Raw genomic sequence first — 22,248 nt, 5'->3', positions numbered from 1 at the left:
AGGTTATTGTGAGTTTTTATTTTATTTTTCTCCCATCAAAGATTTCAGTTTGTTTTGCAATTGAATTGTTCACGTTATAGGTCACATTAAAGAAACGTTTCTGACATGATTTATCTTTGTCTCATTCTTTAACATCACAAGAACCTGGCATTTTAACAGGGGTGTGTAGACTTTTTATATCCACTGTACACACATATCAGTTAAACCCACACACATGGCCACTCTAACACCATACACTTGCACATACATATACACAGCCATTCCAACGCCATATGCTTACAAGTAATTACATGCATTCATACACACACCCTCTCCAAACACTCTCTAATACATATATACAATTTTGTATTATCCTCGTTAGGATACTGTTACTCAGTTGATCTGTAAGTTTCCATGTTGTTCTGATTTGATCTATACCTGCAATGCAGGATTTGCATGTGTTACTCAGTTGATCTCAATGTTTCCATGTGGTTCTCATTTGATCTATAAATACAATGAAGGGTTTACATGTGTTTCTTAGTTGATCTCTATGTTTCTCTGTAGTTTTCATTTTATCTATACAAACAATGCAGGGTTTGCCTGTGATATTCAGTGGAACTGTTTGTTTAGGGTTTTGGAAGAGAAGGTCTGGCTTGTCCAGGTCATCCCAAAGCTGTTCAGTAGGGGTAAGGTCAGGTATGCGGGCAAGTCAAGTTCTTCCACACCAAACTCATCCAACCATGTCCTTATGGACCTTGCTTTGTGTAGCAATATATGGACAAACACCTCTTAATTATTGAACTCCTGGTTTGGGCTAGGCCCCTTACTTCCAGTGAAGGAGAATTGTAATGCTTCAGCATACCAAGACATTTTGGACAATACTATGCTTCCAACTTTGTGGGAACAGTTTGGGGCAGATACTTTTCATGCATGACTGTGCCCCAGTGCACAAAGCAAGGTCTATAAAGACATGGTTGGATGAGTTTTGTGTGGAAGAACTTGACTGGCCCGCATACAGCCCTGATCTCAACCCCATCAAACACCTTTGGGATGAACTGGAGCGGAGATCATGAGCAAGGCCTTGTTGTCCAACATCAATTCCTGACTTCACAAATGTTCTTCTGGATGAAAGGGCAAGAAATCCCATAGAGACACTCCAAAATCTTGTGGAATCCTCTCCAGAAGAGTGAAAGCTGTTATAGCTGGAAATGGGGAGCATATTAATGTCTATGTATTTAGAATGCAATGTCATCAAAGTCCCTTTTTGTGTATTGGTCAGGTGTTGCAATACCTTTGTCCATATAGTGGATGAGCCATGTGCACAATAATGGCACCATGTATTATGGTGCTGGTTTTTAGGCACGGTCCTTGCAGCAGGAGCACAGAGCTCCATTTGTTTTACATCTCCCTGAGGCAGACAGAGAAGATCAGAAGATCTCCCTAACTACCTCATGATCCTCACTGCCCAAAAAATATAGCGCTCACTATACTCACTGCCTACTCCAGGATTTAACTCACGGTGCCTTTCTTTTAGTGGCGCCCAGGGCCAGTCCTAGACCAATATTCTCTTGCCCCCCCCCATTATTTTACATGGATTTTAATATTTTTAAAGCTTAGCAGGAAGAAGTTATACAAAGTTGAGTGCAGAGCAATTGATTCTTATGCAGGGGCAGCTGAGCCAGGTACAAATGGTGCATCAAACACAGGCACAATAAATTTTTGCTCTGCTTTTTTCTCACCCCATGGTGCACTACTATGTTGTCCCCTCCCTCCACCAGTTCCACCACTACAGACGTTTACCCCGGCCAAACCTTGGAACTGACCTCATTGTTAATCCCGTTACTGCCCCTATTGTCTCTGGGAGGCAGATTAAAGGGCGGTTTGTATCCCAATATATTGTTTTATGTTAATGGGCTTGCTGGCTATATCCAGCCCTGTGTGTGAAAAATACCGTATTTGCTCGATTATAAGACGACCCCGATTATAAGACGACCCCTCAAATTTTGGATCTTATTGGGGAAAAAAAGAAAAGGCCTGAATATAAGACGACCCTAATGGGAAAAAAATCAAAACCACTGTTTTTGTGTTTTTTTCTTTTTTCTTTCTCACCTGTCAGTGGGAATAGCAGATCTATATGTCCCATCAACATGTCCCATCAACTTGTCCCATCAACATGTCCCATCAACATGTCCCATGCTCCTCAGTCACGCTTAAAGGGGTCTGGGAATCATGGGAAATGTAGTTCACTAGGTTGTGCCCCTAATTGAACCAGCTATGCAAATCATTCCTACCTGACAGTCTATGCTCCTCTTCACAAATTGTGAACAGGAGCACAGACTGTCAGGTAGGACTGATTTGCATAGAATCATAGGCACAAAACGTAAAAAACGAAGCTGGGTCAGGTGAGAACAGCGCGACCCACGTGACCCGCGCATCTGTTATGGTCACAGCTTCCGATTCGGCCGCATCGGAGGATGCTGAAGCCGCGGATTACGGAGGCGGCGGCTGCTGCCACGGATTACGGAGGCGGAGGCGGCGGCTGCCGCGGATACGGAGTCGGCGGCTCCCGCGAATACAGAAACGGCGACGGCTGCCGCGAATACAGAAGCGGCGGCGACTGCCGTGAATACAGAAGCGGCGGCGGCGGCGGCGGCAGCTGCCGCGAATACAGAAGCGGCGGCGGTGGCTGCAGCTGATACGGCGGCGGCGGCTGCCGATGGAATTGTGAGGTATCGTGGGGGATGATCTGAGGCCTGATTACAAGACGACCTCGATTATAAGACGAGGTCGGTTTTTCAGAAGTTTTTTTCTGGAAAAAACCTCGTCTTATAATCGAGCAAATACGGTAGTTTTTGGTTATACCCTACACTGAGTCTCGGCTTGTGACAGGGAAGCCGGGCAAAAAATGTGTTGTCCCAGGCTAGGGAAGCACAAGTCAGCAGAGGTAGTCGGTCGGACTACGCAGTGCTTTACTGCGCTGACAAGGGCAGCACAGAGGCTTACCCCAATAACAAGACTAGACTCGTATTGAGGTAAAACAGGAACTAACTTTACTGAGGAAACAATCACCACCAGACTCCCAAGAGCCTTTCAATAGACAGGCGGTGACCAGCATGCATCACACCATATGCAAAACACAATATGCAGATCATATGCAAATTAGTTATAACAGAAAACCACACAAACACAATCCTGCCATCAGAACCAATAATATTGGTCAGACAGGCAGGAGAAAGGGGGAAACTGGGATCTAGAGAGCTCTGGCTCACTTACTGTTGTCACCCTGTACCCCTAATCAGGTACAGGGTGACTTACACATAAATCCAAGCAAAGGGACTAGATATTGCACTGCAATTAGTGTCCACTGTCACCTGCTGGAAGTATGTAACACAATCCAGGGGTCCACCGTCTATAATGGGAAATACAGCCTCCAGGTGCCACCCAAGTCAGGGAGGCCTAAGAACTGATGCATGAGAAGAGGAGCACACATAATTTCCCCTAAAGGGAATCAGATTCTCCAGCTGACATGATCCTGCTAAAAGCAGCACTGTATATGTATATATCAATGTTACTCAATACTGGTACTATTTGTTCAGAGCTTTACTTTTCTGTATACTTTTTTGTAAGGAATAATATTGCTAAGGAACTGAAAGCTACAAGATTATATCCCACACGTATAAATATAAAGCAATGACTTTTGGGTTTGTGTAAGTTTTTCATAGTTGACTTATTCACTAAAATACATTAACATGTATAGTTTAAAGAATATAACCAGAGAAGAATATATGAAATTGAGAAAAAAAATCCTTCACTGAAGTTATTTGATATAAAATAATTGTAATGACCATCATTTTTGTACTTTCAGAAGCAATTTATGGAAATGGGTCTGCACCATTTAATACTTCACACATATGGCAACCAAGAATTAGAGAGGTAAGACAATAGCTTTTATATAATGTATTAATTTCCATCATAACCTTTCTACTTTGGTTGAGATAGGGAAAAGATAAATGACATCAAACACACTTAACATATTATTTCCGTCCATTTAAATGTTTTAATCCACAGCACATCCACAGTCCATGCACATTTTTGTGTTTTTTAACCAATCACAGCTACAGAAACATTCAATAGACAAAGTTAATGTCAAGAAATATTGCCTTTGTCAGTGTTTTCTTTTTGGGGAAGTGTGTGTTTTAATTAATTAATTTAATTCAGTATTATTATTTTGTGGGTGGCTGCATGATTTAGTGGGGAACTGATATATTTGTAGTTTCACCACATACAATTCATTCATCTGTAGTGAAGACCTTTTTGGGGTAGACTGTCTCCCATTCTAACATATGTGCTGCTCTGGTTTTGGCAGCCAATCCTAGATGTACAGTCATGATTCTCTTATAACTGTGGCTGAATTCTGAGGATTGAACTTGTTAGTGGGAAAACCTAAAGTATAATCCTACTTCACCACAGAACCTATTTGTGAAACCACTATTTTTCAATCAGGGCCCAGGTACAAGTACCTTCTCCACATTATGCACCTATCTGACAGCAATATGTGCTTGCCAAAGATAAGCCATCAGCACGGGCGTAGGAACCAGGGGGGACGGGGGGGATGGATCTCCTCCAGGAAATCATGTGGGGGGGACCGATAATAGAGAAATCCCCCCCCAGGGCTGTAAGTGGTGCACAGCTGCCCGATCAGCAGCTGCAGCGTGCAGGACTGGTTGGGGAGATCAGTGTGCTCTCTGTCACTGAGCGCCGGGCGATGGGATATGACGTTTATATCCCAGCCCCGGCGCTCAGCATAAACAGCTGTGCGCAGCCGCACTGCACTGAGAGTGAGCGGCAAACCAGAAGGAGAGGATGAAGAGAAAGCAGAAAGGAAGAAGAGAAAGGTAAGAGATGTGAAGAACGAGGGGGGGGGTTTGAAGTGGAAAACAAGGGGGGGTGTTTGAAGTGGAAAACGAGGGGGGTTTGAAGTGGAAAACGAGGGGGGTCTGATGTGCAAAACGAGGGGGGTCTGATGTGCAAAATGAGGGGGGTGTCTGATGTGCAAAACGAGGGGGGGTCTGATGGTAGATATGTGTGTGTGCATATACAAGTGGTGAGGCATGTATATGGGCAATGTTTATGAATGTGTATGAGCACTTGGGCAGGCATATGTGTGTGTGTATAGGGCAGGTGTGTATATGTGCGTGTATGGGCACGCGCATATAAGGGCAGTGTATGTGCATACGTGTGTATGGGCAGTGTATATGTGTGTATATAAGGAGTGTATTTGTCTTATAGTGTATACGTCTGTGTAAGTATGTGCAAGGGAAGTGTATATTTATGGGGAGGCGTGTGTGTGAGCAGTTTATGTATGTTTGGGCAGGCGTGTATAAGGGTAGTGCATATGTGTGAGTACTCGCAAGTGTGTATGTGCAGGCAATTGCAGTGTATATATGTGTTTTTGTGGGCAGGCATGTGTGAGAGCAGTGCATATGTGTGTGTATGAGCAGGCATGTTGTACTTAAAGGAAAGAGAATGATTCCCTGTAACACATGTTTAACTCAGGGTTAAATCCAGGCCTATTTCTGGTTAAAATGAGTGTGTGAGTCACTGTATGTAGCATTTGGACACAAGAGAATATTGCGGGGTGCTACTTGGTCTAGGGCATCACTAATACAAGCGATGTGTTTGAATGTGTGTCTGGGTATGATAGCGTATGTTTGTGGGTATGTTATTGTGCACATCTGTTTTTATGGGTATGTTAGTATGTTTCCAGGTGTGTTATAGTGGGCATGTGTCATTTTGGACAACACTATGCTTCTAACTTTGTGGGAACAGTTTTGGGGAAGGTCCTTTTCTATTCCATCATGACTGTGCCCCAGTGTTCAAAACAAGGTCCATAAAGGCATGGTTGCAAAAATTCCCCACAGAAACTCTCCAAAATCTTGTGGAAATCGTTCCCAGAAGAGTGGAAGCCGTTATAGCTGCAAAGGGGGACCAACTACATATTAATGTCTATGTATTTATAATGCAATGTGATAAAAGTCCCTGTTGGTGAAATGGTCAGGTATACCCTACCAGTAAAAATGCTACCCCCCCCAGATTTTTAGGGGTTCCTACGCCCATGGCCATCAGCATGAGAGACTTCAAGAAGTTCATCCCCAACTCAAATTTGCTAAAATGTATAGCCCCAAAAACAATTTGTGTGGATAGGTCTTAACCTGAAAATTTACACTCACTGGCCACTTTATTAGGCAAACCTTGCTAGTACCGGGTTGGACCCCCTTTTGCCTTCAGAACTGAATGGAAACATTCCTCAGAGATTTTGGTCTCACTTGCTGCAGATTAGGCCCCTGGGAATCAGCGTAGCTAAATGGACAGGGAGCATGTATGTGTGTGGGTTAGTGCATGCTCAGGGCATGTCCGTGTTTTGATTGGGGTATGTTAATTGAGGGGTGGGAGACCCTAGGTGATATAAGGTGCCCTCTGGGTGACCCCGGTCACTGTCCTTTTTTACAGGCACGGCCAACAGTCTTACCTGCTTCCCACCCTCCCTCCCTATTTCTTGTGTACTACCTTTCTTTCTTTTGTCACAGCTGGCGGTTTGTGTGTCCTTGCCGGTCTGGTTTTGGTAAGTGATGGAGTTTGGATGCTGGTGTAATGGAAGGCTCAATCCTCCCCTAACCTCTGGTGTTTTATTGGACGTGCCCACCGAGCTTGTTGGACGGCTGGTGGTTAGCATTGGTGGTGGGGCAGCGAAAGGTAGCTGTCAATTTTGTTTGGACGAGGGGGGAGGTGAGTACCTGTGGTCTGGATTGTGCAGTGTGAGAGGCCGGCAAGGACGGGGTTAATTCGGTTCCTGTGTTGGTTATGTTTTGAATATGTTACGGTAATGTGTTATGTATATTTGTATATTTGTATTTATTATTTATCGGTTATTGTATATTATTCTTATTGGTTTATGGTGTTTTGGGCCAACACAGTGTTTTATGGTTTTATAATAAAATTGTGCTGTGGCCTGCTTTATCCAATTTCGGTCTCCGTGTCGTTATTTGGTGGGTTAAACTGGTTTTGGGTTTACAATGCACGATACACACTACCTACATACATGTCGGCTGCACATCCATGATGCAAATCTCCCGTTTCAAGGTGCTCTATTGGATTGAGATCTGGTGACTCTGGAGGCTATTGAACTCATTGACAAACCTGTTTGAGATGATGGGAGCTCTGTGACATGGTGCATTATCCTGCTGGAAGAAGCCATCAGAAGATGGGTACACTGTGGTCATAAAGAGATGGACATGGTCAGCAACAATACTCATTGCATTTAAACGATACTCAATTGGTACTAAGGGCCCAAAGTTTGCCAAGAAAATGTCAAACGCCATTACACCAGCACCACCAGCCTGAACCGTTGATGAATTCATGTTTATGCCAAAGCCTGACCCTGCCATCTGAATGTCGCAGCTTGGATTGGGGCTCATCAGACCAGGCAATGTTCTTCCAGTCTTCCATTGTCCAAGTTTGGCGTGCCTGTGAGAATTGTAGCCTCAATTTCCTGTTCTTAGCTGACAGGAGTGGCACACGGTCATCTGCTTCAAGGTTTCACGTGTTGTGCATTCAGAGATGGCATTCTGCATACATTGGTTGTAACAAGTGGATATTTGAGTTACTGTTGCCTTTCTGTCATCTCGAACCAGTTTGCCAATTCTCCTTTGACATCAACAAGGCATTTTTGTCCACACAACTGCCGCTCACTGGAAATCTTTTTCGGACCATTCTCTGTAAACCCTAGAGATGTTTGTGCGTGAAAATCTTAGTGGCTTAGCAGTTTTTGAAATACTCAAACCAGCCCGTCTGGCACCAACAACCATGCCACGTTCAAAGTCACTTAAATACCCTTTTCTTCCTCATTCTGATTTTAACTTCAGCAAGTTGTCTTGACCACGTCTACATGCCTAAACCGTATGGGAATAAAAGAGTCAGGAACAAGAGAAAACCAATGTGGATAAATAAAAATGTAAAGGGGGCAATAAATGGCAAAAAAAGGCATTTAAGCTACTAAAACAGGAAGGCAGTGAGGAAGCACTAAAAAGCTATCGGGAAAAAAATAAAATATGTAAAAATCAGATAAAAGCAGCAAAATTGGAGACAGAAAGACTCATTGCCAAAGAGAGTAAAACAAACCCCAAAATGTTCTTTAACTATATAAATAGTAAAAAGGTTAACAATGAAAGCGTTGGCCCCTTAAAAAGTAATGAGGGAGAAGTTATAGACGGGGATCAGGAAAAAGCTAATCTATTAAATATATTCTTCTCTGCTGTATTCACAGAGGAAAATGAAATGCCAGGTAATATACAGCAGGATGAGATAAATGCCCCAGTACATGTCGCCTGTCTAACGCAGGAAGAAGTGCAGTGCCGCCTAAAAAAAATCAAAATAGACAAATCACCAGGTCCAGATGGCATTCACCCCCGCGTTCTAAGGGAGTTAAGTAATGTAATAGACAGACCCCTATTTCTAATATTCAAGGACTCTATAGTGACAAGGTCTGTTCCCCAGGACTGGCGCATAGCAAATGTTGTGCCAATATTCAAAAAGGGGACAAAAAGTGACCCGGGGAATTATAGGCCTGTTAGTTTAACTTCTGTTGTGTGTAAACTGTTTGAGGGTTTCCTAAGAGATGCTATTTTGGAGTATCTCAATGAAAATAAGTGTATGACTCCATATCAGCATGGGTTTACAAGGGATCGGTCCTGTCAAACTAACCTGATCAGCTTTTATGAGGAGGTGAGCTCAAGACTGGATCGGGGTGAATCGCTGGATGTCGTATATCTTGATTTTTCCAAAGCATTTGATACGGTGCCACATAAAAGGCTCGTACATAAAATGAGAATGCTTGGGCTGGGGGAGAATGTGTGTATGTGGGTAAGTAACTGGCTCAGTGAAAGGAAACAGAGGGTGGTTATTAATGGTACATACTCTGAGTGGGTGACTGTTGCTAGTGGGGTACCACAGGGGTCAGTTTTGGGTCCTATTCTTTTTAATATATTTATTAATGACCTTGTAGAGGGATTGTATAGTAAAGTATCAATCTTTGCAGACGATACTAAGCTCTGTAACGTGGTTAACACAATAGAGGACAGCGCACGATTACAAATGGATCTGCATAGGTTGGAGGCTTGGGCTGGGATGTGGCAGATGAGGTTCAACACAGATAAATGTAAGGTTATGCACATGGGGAAGAAAAATCCAGGCTGGGAATATGTATTAAATGGGAAAACACTGGGGACGACTGACATGGAAAAGGACTTAGGAGTTTTAGTTAACAGTAAATTTACCTGTAGCGACCAGTGTCAGGCAGCTGCTGCTAAGGCAAATAAAATCATGGGGTGCATCAAAAGGGGCATAGATGCCCACGACAAGGAAATAATTCTACCCCTGTACAAGTCACTAGTCAGACCACACATGGAATACTGTGTACAGTACTGGGCACCAGTGTACAAGAAAGATATAGTGGAGCTGGAGAGGGTTCAAAGACGGGCAACCAGAGTAATAAGGGGAATGGGAGGACTACAGTACCCAGAAAGATTATCAGAATTGGGGTTATTTAGTTTGGAAAAAAGACGGCTTAGGGGGGACTTAATAACTATGTATAAATATATAAGGGGACAGTACAGAGATCACTCCCAGGACCTATTTATACCCAGGACTGTATCTATAACAAGGGGACATCCTCTACGGCTGGAGGAAAGAAGGTTTCTACACCAGCACAGACGGGGGTTCTTTACAGTAAGAGCGGTGAGATTATGGAACTCTCTGCCAGAGGAAGTGGTGATGGTAAACTCAATAAAAGAGTTCAAAAGGCGCCTGGACGTGTTTCTTGAAAGCAATAATATTACAAGTTATCGATATTAGATTAATAGGGACAGAACGTTGATCCAGGGATTTATTCTGATTGCCATATTTGGAGTCGGGAAGGAATTTTCCCCCTGGTATGGGGCAATTGGCATCTGCTTCATAAGGGTTTTTTGCCTTCCTCTGGATCAACACAGTAGGGACACAATATGTATATAGGTTGAACTTGATGGACTTTGGTCTTTTTTCAACCTTATGAACTATGTTACTATGTTACTAAATGCTTCAATGTGATTGGCTGATTAGACCTTGTGTGTGTTAACAAGCAATTGAACAGGTGTACCTAATAGAGTGGCCAGTAAGTGTAAATGTGCATGTTTGCAATTTGAAAAAATGCATAATTTTGTTCCAACTTTGGAAAATATTGTTCTGAGCTGCACAAAATATACCAATATACCTCTAGATCAATAACCTGAGTTGTGAAGTTAAGTCGAAATATGGGACCACTAAGTTTAAAAACTGAAATGTGTAACATCACTGGCATCATTGACATATCTATGCATGTGGGTCATAGACATATCCAGTGAATGTTGCTAAATACAAATTGAGGGTTTTTTCTGTATTTGCACATATTCTGTATTGTAACGTGTCTGTAAAAATTGAGAAAAACCCTACAATATTACAACAATGTTTGGCAAAGATTGGCAGCAAAATGGTCCGTAGTGAAATATTTTGGGTAAATTGTAATGAATGCTGTGCCCTCATTTTTGGAAAATTATTGGGACTGCAATAAATTGATTTACATGGTTTAAATTGCAACAGTTTAGGATTGCACCCATGTTTCCATATTTATTAAGAATGTCTACGTGAAAAAGAAAGTGGACCCTTTTCGAATTCTATGGTTTTACATCAGGACATAATAACAATAATCTGTTCCTTAGCTGGTCTAAAAATTAGGTAAATACAACCTCATATGAACAACACATGCCATATTACACTATTTCATGGTTTATTCAACATAAATAAAGCCAAAATGGAGAAGCCATGTGTGAAAAACTAGCTACACCTTGTGTTTCACTAGCTGTAGAACCACCTTTAGCTGCAATAACTTGAAATAATATTTTCTGCATGACTATATCAGTCTCTCACACCTTTGTGGAGGAATTATGGCCCACTCTTCTTTACAAGATTGCTTCAGGTTATTGAGGTTTGCGGTTTGTTAATGTATAGCTCTCTTAAGGTCCTGCCACAGCATTTCAATTAGGTTGAGGTCTGGACTTTGGCTGGGCCATTATAACATCTTGATAGTTTTCTTTTTCAGCCATTCTGTTATAGGTTTGGGATCGTTATCCTTTTTTAGTGACCCAATTACGGCCAAGTTAGACAGATGGCCTCATACTTTACTGCAAAACAAGCCCAAATAATTGGAGGGATGACTCCACCACTGTGCGCTGTGAATTATGACCAAGCAAATCCACTGGTCTTGTCTGTTCAAAGGACATTGTTCCAGAAACCAGTTCCAGTGATGGCTGGGCTAAATGTCTGTGGTGGTGGAACTGGGGCGAAGGGGGGGACACAACATAGTAGTGCACCATGGGGTGGAGGGGTCCGATATTAAAGTAAAACAATGGCGATCACTCCTTGGTTGCAGATCCTGGCTGTCTGCCGGAAATAATCCCCTCAGCAAGTGAGGAGATTATATACTGCTGGGGGTAGCCACAGGAGTCTTCACAGTCAGGGCCCATAGTCAATAGGGAGGAGGCTGGCAGTCAGCCCTCTCCAGGGGCCCCGATAATGGAGGGTTCCGTCATATTTCTCCCCCTTCCAAATGGGACTGACTCAGGAGGAGACCCCAAACGGGTTGACTCCGTAGTCAGTCAGTTCATTTGGCCCATCAATGCCCTCCCAAAACTGGTGCTCCTGCTGCCGCTGGGGAGATGGGCCTCCCGGGTACTCACTGGAGACCACAGTCCCATCCAGTATACCCGGAAAACTTTCTTCCTTTCCCTGGGAAGGGCAGCCAATTGCAAGCCCTCCTGGACCAACATCCTCAGATGTAAAATCAATTAAATCCTCAATCTCTGGATCCGGTTGTGGTGTAAAGTCACATAGCTCCGGTATCTGATCTGGGTTAGCTGCCCAGTATCCCTGTGAGTCAGGGGTGGAGACCGCAGTCCCATCCACCCCGCCTGGGTCAACATTCCCTGAAATCCCAGATGTCCTCAATCCGCCACTCTGCTGTACGACCGAAGTCCGGATCCTCCTGAAGACTATCCCATAATAATCCCGGGACACCAAAGTCATAGCCCTCTGGAGAAAATTTTGCAGTTCCCCAATATGCTTGCTCTGCATGCCACTGCAGAGCCCGATACCGATTTTCCAGTTCTACCTCCTGTTGGACCAGCTTGTCCAATTCGGATACCCATTACTCCTGGGGTTGTTGTCCCAGGAATGACATCCGTAGTTCCCTCTGGTCTCTAATCCTTTGTTCAGAGCTTGGAAGACACTGGCCCTGGCATATAACAGCCTCCTGAAGGGCCACCTGCCATAGTGACCCTTGAACTAGTTGCCTCAGTTTCTGGTATTGTGCTGTAGGCAGAGCAGTGGTGTAGCAGGAGAGGATGACCCACAGTAGCCCCTGGAATTCTGATGTCACATCCATGTCTTTGTCAAGGCCAAAGTCTGCCGTCCTGTCAGTCAATCCCGGTAGAAAGGAAGTGTCCCTCAGACAAAGAAGCAATCCCGCCGCTTGCCACAACTGTCACGGATCTGGCTAGTCCGACTGACTACCACTGCTGACTTGTGCTCCCTTAGCCTGGGACACACACTCTTTCCCCAGTTTCCCAGTCTAAAGTACCCAATAGACTTACCTAAACAACCTTCAAACATAGTTATCCAATTGCTTGAATGGCTTCAATATTGGTGCTCTGCCCACTGAAAAAAATGACCTTAATATCGTCAAACACGGCCCCCATACGATATTAAGCACACACACTGAAGAATTGTTTAATGTGATTTTTTTATTCAGCTTTGGATAAGATTGGCTGAGATCATTGCTTACAATCTCCCCAACCATGAAACACCCATAACATTAAATATTTATTTAAACAAATATGATATCACCATTAACTTTGAGTAAATTTAACTGTCAACAATAAACCAAAACCCAAACTAAATAAAACCAAATAAAAGTATAATGGGTAGGTTTAGATGCTCACTGACACAATATTTTTATAAATTAATACATTAATAATCTTCACTGCCCCCAGGATTTAGATTCTCAGTTTGCCCCCCTTTACCTCTAACTACACCTTAATTTAATTAATTTAATAAGGTTAACTTAACTCTCAGTCCTCAGCATTAAATTAACCCTAAACACCCCAATGACTATAACTGCCCCCTAAATTAACCCTCAGCAGCCCAAAAATTTATTTTATACTCCGTTAGAGCCGTGTGGACGCTATAGGGAATGGGTGGGGCCAATTATCAGAGTGACTGTAGGGAGGGACTGGGAGAAAAATGGGCGGGGGCAATCGTCAGAGTGACTGCAGGGAGGGACTGGTAAGTAGTAACTGCTGTGAGTCACACTAAATGAAACGGATTGTAAAACGAGGGGTATTTTTGAGAGCAGTTGCTCTGAAAAAACCCTCATTTTAAAAATTGATTCAACTAATCGATAATGAAATTAGTTGGCAACGATTTTCATTAGCGATTATCGATTTTATCTATTAGTTGTTGCAACCCTATAGATAAGTGTAAGGTAATGCACTTTGGTACCAAAAATAAGTATGCAACTTACACTCTTAAGGGCATTGCTTTGGGAAAAACAGAAAATAAGAAGGACTTAGGTATAATTGTAGACCATAGACTTAGCAACAAAGTGCAGTGCTAGTCAGCGGTTGCAAAAGCCAGTAAGGGATTGGCTGTCGGGTTTAGTAGTCGGAGCCCAATATGCAAGGCTGGAGACGTGGATGAATCAAAAGCGAGGTACCGATAGGGATGAGACGTAAACGAAGTCAGGATAAGCAGAGGTCGGTTCAGGCAGCGAAGGTTCAGACACGATAAGGAAAGCGAAGGGTCGATATCCAATGAAACAATGATAAGGGAGCACTGCCGTATATACGTAGAGAGCACAGTATATCAGAGCAATGAATGAACTAAACGGCACAGATTTATAGGAAGGAGGAAGGGATACTCCCTCTGATGTCCAGATTAACCTGATTCTATACACCTGGGAATATTGTGACTGTGCCTTTAAGAAAAGGAGTTGTATGCGCGCGCGCCACTAGAGGGCGTGCGAGAGACGGAACATGTTCCCCGTTTCTGTTGGGACGGCCCTGCAGTTGTGTTCCGGCCGTCCTGAAGATCACCAGGCCGGGAAGAAGACCGCAGCATCGTCAACGGCGGGGAGTGAGCGGTTCTGCCACGTCGGACCTCTCTTCGTACGTTGCCATATCGGCGGTGTGGGTCAGAAGGAGGACGCGGCGTGGGACCAAGGTGAGTACTGCGGCGGGGACCTGACAGTGCCCCCATCCTAGGATGCCGCCTCCGGAGGCATGTGGTACCCAGTTTGTCCGGATGACGGAGATGAAAACGATGGATTAGTTTTGGAGCATGGACATCGGTGGCAGATTCCCACGTTCTTTCTTCTGGTCCGTATCCCTTCCATTGTATGAGATATTGTAAGGATCTTCGTCTGATACGCGAGTCCAGAATCTCCTGCACCTCATATTCGGGTTCCCCTGTTATGATGACCGGAGCCGGAGGCGTGGAGCCCCTAGAAGGATAGGGATCGGGAACAGCCGGTTTCAAGAGCGATACGTGGAAGGAAGGATGTATCTTGTACCAATCAGGAAGATCTAGTCGGACCACCACTGGAGAGACGAGTTTCTTTATTGTGAAAGGACCGATGTACTTGGGACCCAATTTTCTGGATGGACAAGACAGTTTCAGATGCTTAGTGGATAACCACACTTGTTGGCCTATCTTGTACTCGGGTGGTATTTGTCGTTTCCGATCGGCATATCGTTTATACGACAGTTGGCTTTCACGTAGTGTTTCGTGTGCCCGTTGCAGGTGGCGAGACAGTTGACGTAATCGCTCTGTTACGTCAGGAACAGAAGTGAGCGGTGGAAGGCCAGGGAGGCTATTGGGATGGTATCCATAGTTGAGAAAAAAGGGGGAGGCACGCGTGGAGTCATGTCATCTGGTATTGTAGGCAAACTCCGTCGTGGTGAGCAGTTCTTTCCAATCGGATTGGAGGTACGTACAGTAGCAACGAAGGTATGTCTCCACGGTCTGGTTTGTTCGCTCTGTTTGACCGTTCGACTGGGGATGGAAAGCAGTGGAAAGGTCTACAGAGATGTTCAACGAGTGACAGAATGCTTTCCAGAAACGGGAGGTGAATTGCGTGCCTCGATCGGAGAGTATGGATTCGGGTATGCCATGGAGTCGGAATACGGAGTCAAGGAAGAGGGTGGCTGTTCTTTTGGCAGTAGGGAGCCCTTTGGTTGGGATGAAGTGGGCCATTTTTGTCAACCGATCGACCACAACCATGATTGTGTTGTATCCTTGTGAGTCTGGGAGGTCTACGATGAAATCAACCGTGAGATGGGTCCACGGTTGGGATGGAATAGGCAAGGGTTGTAACAGTCCCGCCATTCTGGAGGTAGCAGTCTTGGCCCGGTTACAGATGGCGCAGGAAGTGACATATTTCCCTATATCGTGGGAAAGAGAGGGCCACCAGAAATGGCGTTGAATGTTATAGAGGGTTTTTCTTTGTCCGCCGTGCCCTGCTGTGAGGGCATCGTGACAATGTTGCAGCACAAGAGGACGTATGGGTTCAGGAACATAGATTTTCCCATGTGACAGGGGATATCCTTCTGGTGAGGTCGGGAGATCAAGGGAGGAAGCAGCTTTTTGGATATCCTGCAAGAAGTGGGTCGTGACACCCATGAAGTGATGTGTTTGCAGTATTGTCTCCTCTTGTTTGGGTTTTGCCTCTTCTGGGGCATGCATCCTGGAGAGGGCATCTGCTTTTTGATTTTTTGAACCAGGACGATCCGTGACATGAAACGTGAAGCGGGAGAAAAACAGAGCCCAACGTGCTTGACGGGGATTGAGACGTTTGGCGGTTCTGAGGTACTCTAGATTCTTGTGGTCTGTATACACCGTGACGGGGTGGTTGGCACCTTCAAGAAGATGCCTCCATTCTTCGAAGGCTCTTTTGATGGCTAGTAGCTCCTTATCACCTACGTCGTAGTTGGATTCGGCATCGGTTAATCTTCGTGAATAAAAGGCCACGGGATGTAGGAGTCCTGCGTCGCAGTCTCTTTGTGATAGCATGGCCCCGGTTGCTATGTTGGATGCATCCACTTCGAGGAAGAAGGGTCTTTTGGGATCTGGCAAATGGAGTATGGGAGCCGAGGTGAAACGATGTTTCAGGGTGTTGAACGCCTTTTGGGCGGCTGATGACCAACACCATGTGACGTCCTTTTTTGTGAGATAAGTCAAGGGTTGGATTGTCTGTGAGAAGTTCCGGATGAATTTCCGGTAGAAATTAGCAAACCCCACAAAGCGCTGTACTTGCTTTTTATTTTGTGGTATCGGCCATGAGAGGATTGCCTCTACCTTGCGGGGATCCATTTCAACCTTGCCAGGTCTGATTATGAAACCCAAAAACTCCACACAATCCGTTTCAAAAATGCACTTTTCGATCTTTGCGTATAGGTTATGTTGTTGTAACCTTTTCAAGACCTCTGTCATATGGAGACGGTGGGTATGTAGGTCCGGGGAGAAGATGAGGATGTCGTCCAAATACACCACTACGTACTGATCGAGGAGATCTCTGAAGATGTCGTTAAGAAAATGCTGGAAGGAAGCAGGGGCATTACATAGTCCATAAGGCATGACCAAATATTCATAGTGCCCATATCGGGATCGGAACGCAGTCTTCCACTCATCGTCTTGGTGCATTCTAAGCAGATTATAGGCACCTCTGAGGTCTAGCTTGGTGTAGACGGTTGCGGTTTGGAGGCGTCCCAGGAGTTCAGGAATGAGTGGCAGGGGATATTTATTTTTTATGGTAATATGATTCATCTCTCTGTAATCCACACATGGACGTATGCTGCCATCCTTCTTCCCCACGAAAAAGATGCCGGCTCCTGCTGGGGACGTAGAGGATCTGATGAATCCTTTCTTTAGATTTTCTTGAATGTATTCCTTTAAGATGTGTAATTCCTTTTCTGCCAATGGGTATATTTTGCCATATGGTATGGGTGCTCCAGGCAGGAGATCTATAGGACAATCGTATGGTCTATGAGGTGGCAGGGTCTCTACCCCTTTTTTGTCGAACACATCTTTATATTGTTCATACGCTTTGGGTAGCATGATCTCTTGTCCTTTTTTCATATTAATTTCCAATATGGAATTTATGAAACCATGAAACAGACTGATGAGGAGAAGGTTAAGGTGCCTGTTGACCAGGTAATGGTAGGGTCATGGAGGCGCAACCAGGGTATCCCAGGATAACAGGGAATAGCGGTGAGGGAACCAGATCAAATGAGAGCAGTTCGGTGTGCTTCCCTATGGAGACTTGGATAGGTGCGGTTTGTTTAGTGAGGGGACCCGTTTTCAAAAATGACCCATCTACGACTTGTATGCGCAAAGGATTTATTTTATCATGCACAGGGATTGACAAGGCATTGGCTATGTGGACGTCGAGGAAACATCCGCTGGACCCGTAGTCGATCATAGCTTGACATTCATAGGTGTTCTTATTCCACTGCAAGGAAAGAGGAACAGATAAGGGAGGCGATATGGCGGTCAGAGTAGATGGCATGATAGCAAGGTCATCTGGCTTACCCCTGTTTCTTGCCTTTCTAGGGCAGGATTCAACTGTGTGTCGACAGTTACCGCAGTAGAGACAAAGATTCTCTTGCCTTCTGCGCTGTAATTCTGCTGGCGGCAGCTTGCCTTGAACCAGACCGATTTGCATTGGTTCTTCAGTCTGGACTGGAGAACGAGAAGCAGAAGGAGAGTAAGTAGCCGAGGAATATCTCGGTGGTGCAGCAGGTGTTGCGGCTTTTTCTTGGCGTCGCTCCCTAAGACGTCGGTCTAGCTGGATCGCTTGTTGGATAAAAGACTCCAATGATTGCGGAATTCCAAAATGAGCAAAGTCATCTTTCAAGGGTTCAGACAACCCTAAACGAAACTGGTTGATCAATCCATGTTCATTCCAGCGTGTGTCAACAGCATACCGTTTGAAGTCGGTGATATAGTCTTCTACGGGTCGACGACCCTGGCGTAAAGCCCTGATAGCAGACTGAGCGGTTTCTTGTCGATGCGGGTCATCATACATGGAGGACATGACTGTAACAAAGGAATGCCAGGTCGAGACACATGGATCATTACTGCGTAGGAGGTCGTGGGCCCATTCTTGTGGAGGCCCAGATAGGAGGGCAATCACAGTGCGAACTTTTACAGCATCGGAATGATATGTGCGAGGTTTCAGTTCAAAGAGGACTTCACATGCCATGATAAAAGTCCGATATTTGGTTCTGTCACCCGTGAAACGTTCTGGCAGGGGCACCTGTGGTTCTGGGTTGGTTGTCAGTTCCTCGAGTGGGTTTACAACCCGCACAACCGGGGGTGGTTGTGGGAATCCAGGTGTAGGGGCCGCAGCTTGGGCCTGCAGATCATGGACGGCTTGGGTGAGGGTGGATACCTGTCGTGTCAGGTTATCCAGTACGTCAGCCAGCTCAGCGAGCTCCATGGTATGGCTCAGATATTCTGTCGGGTTTAGTAGTCGGAGCCCAATATGCAAGGCTGGAGACGTGGATGAATCAAAAGCGAGGTACCGATAGGGATGAGACGTAAACGAAGTCAGGATAAGCAGAGGTCGGTTCAGGCAGCGAAGGTTCAGACACGATAAGGAAAGCGAAGGGTCGATATCCAATGAAACAATGATAAGGGAGCACTGCCGTATATACGTAGAGAGCACAGTATATCTGAGCAATGAATGAACTAAACGACACAGATTTATAGGAAGGAGGAAGGGATACTCCCTCTGATGTCCAGATTAACCTGATTCTATACACCTGGGAATATTGTGACTGTGCCTTTAAGAAAAGGAGTTGTATGCGCGCGCGCCACTAGAGGGCGTGCGAGAGACGGAACATGTTCTCCGTTTCTGTTGGGACGGCCCTGCAGTTGTGTTCCGGCCGTCCTGAAGATCACCAGGCCGGGAAGAAGACCGCGTCAACGGCGGGGAGTGAGCGGTTCTGCCACGTCGGACCCCTCTTCGTACGTCGCCATATCGGCGGTGTGGGTCAGAAGGAGGACGCGGCGTGGGACCAAGGTGAGTACTGCGGCGGATACCTGACATTGGCATGCATAAAGAGAAGTATTAAATCACAAGATGAAAATATAATGTTACCTCTTTATAAAGCAATGGTGAGGCCTCATCTTGAATATGCAGTGCAATTTTGTTTTAAAGAAGGATGCTATAGAGCTGAGAAATTGCAGAGGCAGGCTACAAAGTTAATTAGAGGAACAGAGAATTTTAGTTATGAAGAAAGACTAGAAAAACTGAACTTGTTTTCACTTGAAAAGAGACATCTAAGAGGGGTAATTGCTCCAAGTAGGGGTTTTTTTTGCCTACACCTACCATGCAGCCATTTGGGCACTAATGCAGACCTCACCAGCCTTTTAGACTATCACTTTTTGCACAGCAATCCTTGCTGCTTCCAGTCCCCAAACAAACTCCCCTCTTCTGTCCACCAGGCAAGGTTTTATTGCAGTCACTGCAGCTAACCAGTGCTTTGGAGTTAGCCTGAACTCCTGGCCTGGATTGTGTTTCACTCCAGGTGTATGTAAACTGCAGGGTGGAATACTGTCCCGCCCTACTCTCCATATGCCCACCCCAGGGGCCCATATTTAATCATATTGTTATGTGGCACAACACATACTCCCCCTGGGGCTATGTATCATACCACTCTCTACAAAACCTAAGGGGGATGTACATTCCATCAGCAACAACACCCTGCACCTTATCCCTATATTATATATATATATATATACACACACACACACACACACTCACTGGCCCTTTTATTTGGTACACCATGCTAGTACCGGGTTGGACCCCCTTTTGCCTTCATTCTTTGTGGTATACATTCTACAAGGTGCTGGAAACATTCCTCAGAGATTTTGGTCCATGTGAACGTGATGCCATTACACAGTTGCTGCAGATTTGTCGGCTGCACATCCATGATGTGAATCTCCCATTCCACATCTCAAAGGTGCTCCATTGGATTGGGATCTGGTTACCGTGGAGGTCATTGGAGTACAGTGAACTTATTGGCATGTTCAAGAAACCAGTTTGAGATGCTTTGTGACATGGTGTATTATCCTGCTTGAAGTCGCCATCAGAAGATCAGTACACTGTGATCATAAAAGGGATGGACATGGTCAGCAAAAATACTCAGGTAGGCTATAGCATTGAAATGATGCTCAATTGGTACTAAGGGGCCCAAAGTGTGCCAAGAAAATGTCCCCCACACCATTACACCCCTACCAGCAGCTTGAACCGTTAATACAAGGCAGGATGGATCCATGCTTTCATGGTGTTTATGCCAAAGTCTGACCCTGCCATCTGAAAGTCGCAGCTGGAATCGAGACATCAGACCAGGCAAAGTTCTTCCAGTCTTCCACTGTCCAATTTTGGTGAGCCTGTGCGAATTGTAGCCACAGTTTCCTGTTCTTAGCTGACAGGAGTGGCAGCCTGTGTGGTCTTCTGCTGCTGTAGCCCATCTGCTTCAAGGTTCGATGTGTTGTGTGTTCAGAGATGGTATTCTGCATACCTTGGTTGTAACGAGTGGTTATTTGAGTTACTGTTGCTTTTCTGTCATCTCGAACCAGTCTGCCTGACTAGTAAAAAGCTGTCTAAAAGATTTAAAATCTAGAACTATTGAAAAAATCCTTTCAATCAGACTGAAGGATTTGTTGCTTGTGGTTCTGACTTGGCATGTAGAACAACGAGAAAAAAAATGAAAATAAAAAAACAGAATATACATCAATAGTTTCTATTAACCTGTCCATATGGACTAAAATTAGTGGGCCGTACCACCAGACTCCTGCATGTCAGAGTGGAGGAATATATACGCAATATACCGTATTTATCGGTGTATAACACGCATTTTTATAACTAAAATACGAAGCTGAAACCCTACCTGCGTGTTATACGCCAATGAAACCTAGAGCTCCACGATTTGCAGCCACGTCTCCCTCACCTCCGGTCCTGGGGAGGGCGCGTGTTATACGCCGATAAATACGGTATGCAAGGGATTTATAAAACAAAGTGTTTCCTCTCACTTTGCACAACAGTGATCCTAAACGACTAGAATTCATATATCACAGGTTAAAAAACATTAATGATTTAAAACCCCTCTTATGGAAAGGTCTGAACAGTGACTGATTTTTTTACTGATTTGTACTGATTATTTGTAGTGACTATTTATCTTATATTTTATAAAGTTTAGTTATATATCAGCCTACTGTTTTTTAGTTTCCGCTCTATGCTTGTCTAGTGTGTTTATGCCAACTCTAGACTTGGAACTTTTATGTAGAACAGATAGTTTATTCTGTTTATTAGAGCGATATATTTTATTGCTAACCCCGTTTGTGTTTTTGGTTTTGAATTGGATGGATCAGAAGACCAACCATACCCTGAGGGTTGTTCTATACCTGCATATATAATTACTATTATATCTTTTGTAGGGAACAGCTCACGCATAGGGCGGCAATGACTGTATTCACACAGGTTTCAAACGTAAAGCGTGTTTATTTAGATGCTGTAGGCACAGAGCACCTTGTAAACAAAACAAACTCTAAGCCTGTCCGGCTCTAACTAAACATCCGGATACCTCTCTACAAGCCTAAGGTCTGGCACAAAGCAAAGTAAGAGGTTTTCCATAGATAAAGCTTCATACCTGGTGGACTGCAGCACTGGCTGTAGCTGCTCCTTCACTCAGTTTCTCCTCTGCCCTTCAAACCTAACAGCCCTCTCTTTTAAGGCTTCCTCCCCAGTAATGAGCTTAGGAAGCAGGGCCGGACTGGCCCACCGGGATACCGGGAAAATTCCCGGTGGGCCGGCAGGTCCGTGGGCTGGGCGGCCGACAGACTAACCCCGAAGACAGCCGAAATCTAATCAAAGCGGCCGCTGGGTGCTGATGCGGCCGGCCGGCATCAGCACCCAGCAGCCGTGTGCGATGGCTGTCTAGTGATGGGAGCAGCGTGAGGGGTGAAAGCTCCGCCCCCTCGCACTGACCTTTCACCCCTCACGCTGCTCCCATCACTATGCGGCCATCAGATTGCTGGGAATGTAATCTGAACGGCCGATGCTTGCTGATGCCGCCGGCC

General features: G+C 44.9%; 1 protein-coding gene across 1 annotated transcript in view; it reads left to right on the top strand.

The window, feature by feature from the left end:
• Positions 1 to 22,248, top strand: part of LOC149275917 (solute carrier family 23 member 1-like) — a 155,718-nt gene that overhangs the window by 66,038 nt on the left and 67,432 nt on the right. Inside the window, exon 6 of the mRNA XM_089504144.1 lies at positions 3,845 to 3,912. Within this exon, the coding sequence (XP_089360270.1) occupies positions 3,845 to 3,912 (68 nt within the window). The remainder of the gene's footprint in view (positions 1 to 3,844; positions 3,913 to 22,248) is intronic.

This window comes from Sceloporus occidentalis, unplaced genomic scaffold, assembly GCF_023333645.1.
Source record: "Sceloporus occidentalis isolate IW3139 unplaced genomic scaffold, rSceOcc1.0.p SCAF_257, whole genome shotgun sequence".
Classification (NCBI taxonomy): domain Eukaryota; kingdom Metazoa; phylum Chordata; class Lepidosauria; order Squamata; family Phrynosomatidae; genus Sceloporus; species Sceloporus occidentalis.
This window is presented reverse-complemented; position numbering and strand designations above follow the sequence as displayed.